At 39.2% G+C, this 12248-nt stretch overlaps 1 protein-coding gene across 1 annotated transcript; it reads left to right on the top strand.

Annotated features, from left to right (window-relative positions):
* Nucleotides 1–840: 840 nt before the first annotated feature.
* Nucleotides 841–8253, top strand: LOC140928721 (U1 small nuclear ribonucleoprotein A-like). The gene is made up of 6 exons (XM_073378497.1): nucleotides 841–1174; nucleotides 3578–3750; nucleotides 4809–4914; nucleotides 5932–6015; nucleotides 6525–6636; nucleotides 6958–8253. The coding sequence occupies exons 1-6, from the start codon at nucleotides 1111–1113 to the stop codon at nucleotides 7115–7117; spliced, it is 699 nt and encodes a 232-aa protein (XP_073234598.1). The 5' UTR covers nucleotides 841–1110; the 3' UTR covers nucleotides 7118–8253.
* Nucleotides 8254–12248: the final 3995 nt, after the last annotated feature.

Raw genomic sequence — 12248 nt, 5'->3', positions numbered from 1 at the left:
ATACACAAGCATAATGACGTTGATATTGATGGCGTTGTAACAAATTTGCCCGTCTGAAGGGTAGACGGCGTTTCGCCCTTCTTTGCTTGTAACCTCCTTGATCTCGTTACTTGTTTACCCTTTTTCTGTAATCACTGTACCTTACTGATAAGCTAGAGACGGGTAAAATAAACAACCAAGAGAGAATCACTTGAAAAAACTGCATTTTCCTTCGTATTCATTTACTGAAAATAAGGTGTTTTTGCAACGACGATGGCGACGGCAGTGAAAACGTCACTTTTAAAATGGATTAGCGTATTTCAAACTTTGTCGCGTTTATTCCAATTCGCTGAAAATGTCTAATGTGGGCTAATTTCCCTGGAGTTGATTTCTTGGGGACCGCATTCAAGTTTAAAAAGAGAAAGAAAATTTCGTCGTCGTTTGTTTACGTCCCCTATAGAACGTGAAATTAGGTATTTTCACGTCGTAGTCGTGATGGACGACGTGCAAACTTGCTGTTTTGCTTAAACCTCTCTCGCTGTTCTGACGTCCTCGTTGCCGTTGCCGTTGCCGTCGCCGTCGTCGTTGTGAAACTCCCTACCGTCTTGTGGAAAACGCAGGTAATGGCATTTCCTAGACCCCGAATTTAAAATTTTTCTTATGCAGAGGGGACGTAATAGCCGCCACCCTACCAACAACCAAACCAAACAATCTGCCTTTTACGCCAAAAAAAAAAAGGTTCGAAGAGTAAGAACTCTCTTTTGACAAACTGCTCAGCTTACAAGAACCCTGGCAAACGAAGCCTGGGAACGAATATCCATCTGTCACACTTCCTGCTGTTTACATGACGAAGGTTGATGGTAGCTTTATTGTGGCAGCGTCTGCCATGCTGGTTTTCGAATGTCGATTGCAATCTGCATGAATTTTCCGTTACTTTAGGCCATCTGGACTGTAAGCTGCTCTTGTCCATCACTTTTACCTCCTCCGTTTCGTTTTACATCGCGCAATCTCATTTTTCGCGTTCAGATTAAGCTCTCCCAGGCCTTTTTTGTTGAGTCAGCCCAGGTTATTGCAAGACGTACAGAAATCGTTGACAGTCGATAGTTCATTTTGCAAGAACCGGAATCCAGAATGGAAGTGCCGCCAAACCAAACGATCTACATCAACAACCTCAACGAGAAAGTAAAGAAGGAAGGTGAGTGTAAAGAAATTGTTAAGTATATGAGCATAATTCTAGGAAAAACGACACTCCGTTTGAGCGAACTGTGTGTGACTAATACAGACTGTCAATGATGCTCTAAAAACTATCCCTGTATTCCAAGAGTTTCAGTTCGGAGTTGATACTAACTCATAAAACAGCTTTTGGACTGTTCCAGTTGTTCTCAATAATTACTGCCTATTTGCCATCCATAAAACGAAATGAACAATACGCTTTTTAACAGACTGTCAATGATGCTCTAAAAACTATCCCTGTATTCGAAGAGTATTAGACAACATTGTTCACCTGCCAGTCTCCAGTCTCCATCACACACCATGTTCCAATGCTGTTGTACTGGATGTGAGTTCACAGATTATGCTTTTGAAATAACATGGTTGCCACATGTCAAGAAATGGTCAGGGAAAAGTCAGGGAATTTCAGTTTTAGTTAGGGAAAAATTAAATGTTTGAAAGAAGTCAGGGAAAAGTGAAATTTTAAGAGTACATATTAATTTTCCCTTTTCTCTCTACTTTTTAATATTACTGTTTTCTAACATTAAAATTCTCTTATACGTTTTACAGACATGAATCATGTAGTATTGGTAGAATAATATTCATGAAATTGGACGACAAGCCAATGTTGGCTTTTCAAGAACATCAGTTTTTTTTGCATGTTGTGTAAATGAACTGTCAATACATGTACTGACAGGGGTTTCGTTTCAAGCCGGACACCGGACATAATTATGTCTGGTTGTTTGACATGTAACATCTGTGGTTCACACACAAAATAATAATTAATTTTTGAAGTTTGAAAAAAGTGTGAATTTTTTTTTTCATTTATTAATAGAGTAAAAAATGAACAACTGACAACTGACAATTGTAATTGGCAAATCATAATATTTCATTTTTTGTGAGCATAATACCTTCCTGGTTAACCAATTCCGATCCAGAGCATACAGGAAATTGCATTTTAGAGAGTCCAATAATTTTTAAAAATTTCCTTTGGTAGCATGCCCTTGGCCTCCCTTAGAAGTTTTTGACTCCAGCTCTCAACATTAGCACATTAACACCTGCCGCACAAACAGTGCAAGGCTCTCAGCTGAACCTCTGCATCTGACGCCTTCAAATGCCACCAAAAACTCTGATCTGATGTATATTGCACGTGACTTGCTGAAAGCATAAATAAAAAGGTGGAGGGGAGGGTTGAGTCCATCATCAGGTCTGATGTGTGAAATTGTTAATTCAGTTGGTCAGGGAAATTTTACATTTGTCAGGGAAAAGTCAGGGAATTTCAGAAACCTCTGGCTGTGGCAACCATGAATAACTAGACAGTGTCCTGTATGTAATTTGTACTATATCAGTGTCTGATCTAAAGTGTGCTATTGGGGGATTGCTGCAGTTTTCAAATACCTGTTCTGGGTCATTTTGGCACACTTCAAATTGTGTTTCAAAAGAAAAAGAAACAAGGAAATGAAATTTCTCCTTGTGCAAAATCTTCTTAAAACAGTATTTTGGTTTAAATTTCAGGAGATTAAAAGTAAAGCAAGAACCAAAATCCAGAGAATATGATGTACGTAAAAGGCTCAATTTTTCGAGGTCCCAGCCCCGGGCACTAGTTTTAATAAATACCTTAGGGGGGTAGATTGGGTAGATCCACGTGCCTAATTGAGAGCCCCTCTCTTGATGAACGTGAATGCGAAGTGATGTCAAAACAAATAAGGTTTTCAGCATTTTTTGGGCAAGAACACAAAGAAGAAACTGCAGAAATGTCCACGGTAAATGTTGAAGCTGAGCCTGAGAATGATCAATCCAGTGAATCAAAATCAAAGTTGCCAAAGCGAAACTTTCAACAAAGCTGGCTAGGGAAGTCTAAATCCCTGAAGTTTGATCCACTAATTCAAAGGGTAAGTTCTGTTGGCTTTGCCAAAAATCAAAGAGACAAAATCCTTTTACCATTGGTTGTGCAAACTGCAGGACTTCAACAGTAGTTCCAGATAATGACTGTATGTTCAATTCACTCTTGAACATTGCATTTGTTGATAACATGACACCTGGAACATTAGAATAGAAAAAAATCTAGTGACTAGGACACATTGCCCCCCTAGATGGAAATCCTAGATCAGACACTGCTATATCTGTGTGATGTAAATCCCAGGTGAGCCACATGTTTTGATATACATCCCTTTAATTGGCTAGATCATCGATAACAGACCAGTCTTTTCCTGAGTGTCAAAGAAACGGATTTTTTCTCAGAGTAATTCTCATCTCAAATTATATGACAGCTGAAGCATTCAAACTAATACAATATTGAATCTTTGTGACTTTAGCGAGCCTAGAGCAGACACTCAACTTTAATTGATTTTTCAGTCACTAACCAAGTTGTGATGTTCCTTGTTTTTAGAACTCAAGAAGTCACTATATGCCATTTTTTCACAGTTTGGACCTATTTTAGACATTGTTGCCCTCAAGACTCTCAAAATGAGAGGTCAGGCATTTGTAGTGTTTAGAGACCTAGGCAGTGCAACAAATGCACTGCGATCAATGCAAGGCTTCCCATTTTATGACAAGCCAATGGTAAGTTTGTTCAGAAACAGCAAAATCTACAGTAGCTGCATTTATGGTATGTATGAAGTAGATCGTCAAAGGCTTTGTGATATTAAAAAAAAATCCCATCCAATTACATACCAGTAATTCGGGGAAATTCACAATCTGAAACTAAAACTCTCAAATTGCGTCCCTTCAAATAGGTCCCCTCCACCCAAACGCTTTTGGCTAAGCCTCCCCAGTTACATGTACACCTATCCTTATCCCTTTCTCTGGGGAGGTATTTGGAGGTATACTTGTCTGTCATGTCTGTAGTGGGAATTTCAAATCTTCTTTGTCATGTGAAAAAGAGGAAGCTATGTTCATGTTTGCAACTCTCTTTGCTGTCACTGACAGTTTCGATCCAACAGTCTACTTAAAATTTTAAATGAACAATATATAATAATTATAATAATTTTGTTTTTGGTATCAGAGATTGCCTGCTTACTTGTCTCTTAACTTGCTTTCTTCAGTTGGACAAATGAATCTTGCAGCATTGTTTAATTTGATCTTGAAGGTTTTCTCTATACTATTCAGAATCTGTTCTGTGTTATTAAGCTTTTTCAATCTTTTATTGCTAGCCAGTGGACATGCCTACCTGGCTGTCAACAGCGCGTCAACTGCTTTATATTGTTGGAAGTTGTTGTTAGTATGGTAGTAGAAGCTGATCCTTGTTGACAACAATAAATCCTTTTTTCATTGTGTTTGAGTGTTTTTCACGATATACTGTGACTTTCAAATCACCCTTTCTTGGTAGTTCCTAGGTAGTACCTAGTTCATAATGATGAATGAGTCAATTTTTCCTCTCTAACTATTTCAATTTCAGAGGTTTGACAAGGGAAAAAATTGTTAAAATTAATAATGTTTTTTAAATTCCTCTAACTTAGTGTAAAAATCATTGCACTGTTTGAACATCAAGTGTTTCTCCCACATGTACAGCAGTACACTGTTCTGAACAGATTTTTCCATATTTCCAGATATGGATTTTATATGATTTAGTGTTAATTTATAACAACTATTTCACTGTAACTGTGTCTTCTGTATGCCAGAGAATACAGTTTGCCAGAAGCAAATCTGATGCAGTAGCCAAACAGGAAGGAACATATGTACAGCGAGAGAAGAAACCACGTGAAAAGCGAAAGGCCCCTGAACAAGGTTAGTTGCCACAGTGTCTAAAGCCCCATTTATGTCATTAAATTACATGGTTTGCACTCACCTTGAAAGTCCTTGAAAGTCGTTGAATTTTAAAATATATATTCAAGGTCTTGAAAGTCCTTGAAAATTTCAGTCAGTGCTGGAAAGTCCTTGAATTTCAATGCTAACTTTATAGTTTAGGTAGAACTCCAAAGAAAAAGGAGCGTACACAGAATTATTCATGGATGAAATTTCTCATGTTGTGGAAGAACTGAAAAAGACGTAGACTCAAGGCCCTTTTTTACACTGAATGGAGTCCTTGAAAAATGGGAAATGAGTCCTTGAAAGTCCTTGAAAAGTCCTTTTGTTCAAAAAAGAGTACAAACCCTGAAATCAGGTATCAATTGAACTAGGTTTATAAACATGAAAACCTGTCACTGAAAACTTAAAGGTTGGCTTTTTCAAAGGAATCAAATAAGCTTTTTGGTGTGCTTTTATTTTGGTTAAATTTGTAGTCAATTAATACCATGTAGCAGCTTGTACAGCTTTAACAAGAAAGCAATCTTAAAGCATGTTTTACTCATTTGATTAGGGAATTTTCTGGTCACTGTACTGGCCCAAAACATTGTAGCAAGTCACGCACTCTGCTACACTGTTGGGTGGTTTTTCTTTTTATTTTATTTAGAACTTCATTTGTTCTGGTACTAGGCTTTTTTTTAATCCCCAAGATTGTGAAATTGTTTCGAAGGAAGTGCAGTTGGGTAGTGGAACAAGAATTTCTTGAGAATTTTGTGGCTGAAGTTACATGAACTTTTGCATTTTTCTTTGGTCTGTTCGACTGAATCGTGAAGTAACATGGATCAATACCGGCATTTAAGGCTAGTTAAGATATGAATGTGATAAGATTTAAAGTGAATTTGGGCAGAAGAACAAAGGCTGTTTTCTCTGCAGAATCATCGTAAACTTTATCAGTAAACAATATCATTTCAGCCCGACTTGCAGGAATAAAAGTTTGATTTTCCCTTTATATTTTTACAGCCAAACCAGCCAAACGACAGCAGAATGCACAGCCTGTGCCCATGGCTGTTGCACAGCCTGTGGTCACACCAGTTGCTCAAAATGGTAAGGACTTGTGAACATTATGGACTTGTGAACATTATTTTGTTTTTTGAAGACTAGTTTTGCCTAGCCTGCGTTGCAAAAGAAATTTAGTCCCAGTTAGTAACGTCTGCATAGCAGGGCCAAGATCCTTGTTCTAGACCACAAAAGGATTCAATGAATTACCATAATCACCGAATTACACTCTTAACTTGATTCGCAAATCAACAATGGCTTTTTTAACAAGCTAATCAAATCCTGGTGCACAAGAGATGGCGGGCTCAGAACAAGGATTTCAGACAGCTTTTGTGCAGACAGACTTAACTGGAGGTTTAGTTTGGTGCAGGCTAAATTTTTCCATGCCTGATGGGCTTCTCCCTTGCAACACATTAACATTCCAGATATACATGTTTTATTGGTGTCCACAGTTTCCTGAGTTTCACAGTTACGATAATAACCTATTTCAACTTGCCAATGTGTATTGAAGATAAAATAAATTGATTCTAACAGATTGGTTATTTGTTTTTCCACAGTGGTCCCTACAGCAGTGCAACAGCCAGCAGTGGAACTGCCTAACAACATCCTGTTCCTGACCAGCCTGCCAAATGAGACTACAGAGATGATGTTGTCTATGTTATTCAACCAGTACCATTTCTGGACTCAGCTAGATTGTTTTATAAACCTAATGAAACATCTTCTTTTAAGAGTTTCACCATCTTTACTGAACCTCTTAATTTGTCTTCCTTCACCTGTGTTTCACTCTCCTCGTTTTTAGCAGTTGTCATGTGCACTCGCGTTCTGTGCTTGCTCCGTTGTCCCTCTGAAAGTTGTTCATTTTTAAAGTGACAAGCGACGTTATGCAGTTCGTTTATGAATTTTGACAGGTCATTGTCGGGATGGAGAATAGTTATAAATGACTAGGTTTTGTTGTTGTTTGTCTCTTTTATTTGCACTTCATTATTACAGATTTCCTGGATTCAAAGAAGTTCGCTTGGTGCCAGGTCGTTCAGACATTGCTTTCGTGGAGTTCGAGAATGACGTACAGTCGGGGACAGCCAAAGATGCTCTTCAGGGATTCCGGATTACACCATCACATGCCATGAAAATCACTTATGCTAAGAAGTGATCTCCCAGTTGTTTCACTTATCATGTTCTTCTGGAAACAACAGATTTTATCTATAATTTTATAGCGAAGGGAACCTTTTTCCTCAAAGATTTCTTCCAAAATTCCTTCTTACATGTATTACTGTAACTCTTTATCCTTTTAGAGCGCGTTTTCGTGACACATTGACGACAGTTAAAGTGTACTGTGCTTTGTCCTCTTCCTTCCAAATGATTGTTTCTTATAAGGGTGCAGTTTGTGTTCGTTCTATTGCTTCTGAAAACGAAAGGTTTTAGTTCTTGAGTTATCCACAGTGTAGTACCGGTTTTTAACTCGATATATTTACCTCCAAATGGCAAACAAAGGCAGATTTTGTTTTCTAAAAATAGCTAAATTTTAAGGTGACGCAGTGAGGTATGTACGAGAACAGGATGCTTCTTCGGACAGATAATTTGGCCCAAAAGAATTTTTAACTTTCAGAAGTTGGTATATGAACCTCTGGCTTCAATACTTCGATGGAAATTCAGCTGAAAAGATATTCAGTATTGGGAAATTTGAAAACTTTAATAAGCGTCTGTAGTATTGCCGCACCAAGCTGCTGTTGTAATAAGTTGTAACAAATTCATCATGAGACTACAGCATTGCACCAGGCTGTTACAAGTCCGCAAAAACACCTAGGCCAAATTTTTAAATTTAAATTTGAGACCAAATGCTAAACATGCCATCATAACTTTCTAAGGATCATTTTCACTATACTTGCATTGGTAATATTTAGTTTAAACAATATAAAATAAGTAGGCTTGTTCTTTGCATGAAGCTGTCTTGTAATTTTTTTTACGTCATTGCAGTTTATCTGTGACGGCTATTTTTTCCCCTTTTTATGTAGCTTTTTACAAACTTGCCTTGCATGTACTTTGCAGCATTGCACAGCGCTGCGTTAGTAAAATGGTACAATCTTTGTAAAATATTAAGCTGATACACTGTAAGCATTGCACTTTAGCTGAAGTGATAGAACATGATTGCTTGTTCCGGCATTGCACCTGGCTGGGCGTGATCACTGATACTACATCACTGACTGATCATTCATTGTCAGTTGTACCTCATAGGCCTGGTAGAAGCGATTACATTAACGTTGTAGAATAAAATGGCTTTTTTATCTATTGAGGTCTTTGTCGTGTGCAAACTGTAGATTGCTACTCCTTTCCGCATATATATCGAAAAATGCGGGAAGAGTACAATAGACCATTCCACGATTTTTTCAACTTTTGATTTCAACCAGTTAGCGAACATCCGCCGGCACGGCTTAAAAAGAGCACATCCTCGTTCCCAGGGTCCTCTCCTAACTGGCCCCCGTGGCGCACGAGAGGGAGAGACCTTGAGTACCCTGGGAACGAGGTTGGATCCGCCACTGGGAAAGAACGCCTTACAGTCAGCAAAGACGTCAACTTTAAAAGTGAATCGTTGATAACTAATGCAGATATAGCTCTGCAAATTCGCGTTGCAGGCGCCGGTTTATTAGTAGGGAGAGAGGAGAAATTTCGAGGAGGTACGTACGCGCACAATAGAGATCGCCTGCGAAAACATCCGTTTCTCCTTGCTCTTCGCCGCTCTGGACGATTCGCGCGGAGGAACGTCTGCGACTCAGCTACAGAAATTCCATACTGATGACGTAAAATCTGTCCGGAATCCGGTCAGAAGCGCTGATTGGTCGACGGAGTAATTACTTTGTTTTAGCTATTGTTCACGAATGACAGACAAGAGACAACAAAGGTCAAAATTAATGTAAACGCGGAGAACCTCTCACAAAACAGTCAATATTTGTGGAATACAGTCTTCTCTAGGATAAGCATTTTGAGTTTTACTGGAGCTTGTTGGCAGATGGACACATCAATTTTAAAACCAAAATCGACCAGAAGACACGAAAAATTGGACAAATTTATATTTGGAACCCCATGACTGCTGGATTATTATGTGCACATTGATTTGCGTCATCAATATGGAATTTCTGTCGCTGAGTCGCGAACGTTCCTCCGCGCGAAACGTCCCCGGCGGCGAAGAGCGAGGAGAAACGGATGTTTTCGCAGGCTAAATACGAGAAAATTAGAGGAGGCGCCTCCTAATGGCTCCTCTTCTCCTCGCGTGTTTCCCTCTTTCCCTCGTGCGCTCTGTGAAAAAAACTACAACCAAAGAAATTAACCGGCGCCTGCACCGCTGGCCTCCTGGTTCCTTTTCATACCATGGTGTATTATTATGAAAAGGTATGTGTTGCCGCAGACTTTCCAAGTCTTGCGCTTTCTCGTGAGTCTCACGATATCACGACATACCTTACGAGCTGGCAACTGATTTCTCACGCTTTCTCAAAAGTCAAACTCCAAAAAAATTTTGGAGTTTTAGGGTTCGTTTCCTAGTTGCTGCGGAGCGACCGAAGGGAGCGAGCAGCAACATAATCAAGAATTAAAGGAAATATATAAGGGGCGACGAATTTTCGAATTCTTCACTTTTTACCACAATGCATTGCATTTAACCACACTTTTTACCACAATGCATTGCATTTAACCAGAGTGCATTGCGCCACGAACAACTCAAATAAAAACACGGGGAAGTTCGGTGGGTGAGAGTGCTTCGTTCGCCGGCTCAGACTTAGAGTTTTCTTTGTGGCCAATTTTCTACAGCACGGTTAGAGGTCTTACCAAATTTTAAGACACGCAGGAGTCTTTCAGATGAGTACGATGGTTAACTTGGGGATTGGATTTCAATTTACGAGCCTTTGACTCGTCCAGGTGTTAAACCTGACGAGAAGATGAGCATTTGCTCTTCGACTCCGCAACACGGGGGGATATACAAATTCCAGCTTGCTAGAAGGCGATGTGAAAGTGAAAAAATGTCATGCAGTGCTATTCTTAAGAAACTGTTTGAGCCGAAAGTGGATGTGATTTTGACCATTCGCTTCAAAATAACCGCGGAAATCGAGGTAACAAAACATATGTTTGTGTCCTACTTTGCAGACGAGGACGTGTATCGGCGTTTTGAAAAACATAATTACGTTTTTTCTTTCATTCATTGCCATGGAATATGCGTTTACATTGTTTTTTTTTACTGTTAATAGCTCGGTTAATGCGGCTGGCGATCATCTTGCCGGCGGAAGTTTCATAGAAAAGGAATGAAATGAAAGACTTTTCTTATAGATTACGTAATAAGCCTCTGTGGTGCAGTGGTTAGGTGTAATCGCGTGGAGCCGAAGGTGCAGCGTTCGAGTCCCACCGAATTCTTTATTCCTTCTTTCTTTTTTTCCGTTTTTTGTGTTGTTGTTTTCTATAAATATATAGCTAAATAACTGTTACTTAATAAAGTGCAACAAACAGTAAGAAAAGTATTGTGTTTCCAGGGAAAATATCGTGCACCATATATTAAATATATGGATAAACAATCTGAATTTCTATTATTAACTACAATTTACTGTGGGAAAACCAGAGTTGTAACTACTTGATCATTTTCTAAACAACGTTCCCACGAGTTCTTTCTATAGACTGATAGTAATTATTCTAGTACTTTCCAACATGTAAATAGGACATTCAATGTCATTTTCGATTCTTTTAAGTCTCACTGCCTAACTAATGCCAGTATCAACAGAATGTGCCGCAGCATTACTATCTCTTAGATACCCTAGTAATATATCAATATAGATAGCCAGCTCGATCCAAAGAAAACGCTTATAGGTCGCGTTTGATTACATTTTTTCGCCTACCGCGACTTGCCGCTACCACCAAATGTGCAGACTTACGGTTTCTCTTCTTCAAGATGACCGCCAACAAAACATAGAAATTACAAAACTTGAATCGAAAAATTGATAGGTTCAGAATCTCACATTTTTGGCCTTGTGGGGTTTGGCAACTCTGTGTTGCTGCAAAGGTATCCGGTTTATTTTTAATTACATCACTGGCTCATTTCACAGAGTGGCCCTCTTGTCTGCCATTACTTAGATTTCCAATAAGAAAGTCTCGAAAACAGCCAAGCCAGGAGCCCTGATGGGCCCCTGGTCAAGCGAAATAAGGTGCGCGTGAGCTGGTGAAACTGAACGGGCGATGGCTGCTCTTCTCTCGTGTCAGTTTTCACTATCTTTGCACACTACTTGAAATAAGTACTCACGTACAGTTTCTAATTCGTCTTTACTTACGATTCACTCGAACAAAATAACAGCAAAAGAAAAAAAGAAAAATAAAGAATAACGCAAACTGAAAACTTGCCAAAAAAGATAACTTAAAGTACAACAAACGAATACCAAAACGGGCAAAACAAATCACAAGAAAAATAATTCCACGATCTGTACGGCAACTCCGGATACAACTAGACGACCGATTTGCAAGGACGAAAAATAAACCTTTTAAACTTAACTGAAGTAATAACAATAGACCTAATGAACTTACGAAAATTGGCAGTACCGGTTACGCCAAGCAACGCCAAGAATCTAATTACAGAAAAAAAAATAAGCATACTTAATATACTACCTTGTCGTACTTAATTTCGCGATTTCGATAAAGAAAAATCGAGGAACAAGCCCTAGCTACATGTACACGAACTATAAGCGAACCTTTGCTAACGTCATTGACGTCACTGTAGGTAACTGCCTGGGCAGTTACCTACAGTGACGTCACCAAGGGTGCTCACCATTTACACAAACCACCCGGTTGGAAAATCTTCTTTCCCACCCCTACCCCCTTGCGCTGGCGGTCAATAAATCCCCCGCGGTTTTCATTTTTTATCACGGGCGCTGACGGACTTTGAAGAGAATATGGAGAGTCTGTGAACAGGCTACAACAAAGAAATTATCAAGAAGATGAAATTAAGTCAAAAGATGTGTTTCTTGACATCCGATAATCCTGCCGCTGCGGGAAGATTCCTGCGGGACAACTGTGAAGTGAAACCACATGATTCGACTACAATGTACTGCACTGCATACAGTGGTCGCATCAACGTCAAGGTATGGCCGAAAGAAAACACGGGTCACATTCGACACAGTTATGTGCCATGACAGAACATAGACATGTAAAAAAGGAGAAAAAAGAAAGACACAGGTGTAATAAATCTGCTGTTTAACGGGAATCTTGAGTAATTATAAAGTTTCCGCTATTGTAACAATAGAAAGGACTGGTACGAA

The sequence above is a fragment of the Porites lutea genome, chromosome 2 (genome assembly GCF_958299795.1).
Source record: "Porites lutea chromosome 2, jaPorLute2.1, whole genome shotgun sequence".
NCBI lineage: Eukaryota > Metazoa > Cnidaria > Anthozoa > Scleractinia > Poritidae > Porites > Porites lutea.
The sequence above is the reverse complement of the archived record's forward strand: the minus strand, read 5'-3'. Positions and strand labels throughout refer to the sequence as shown.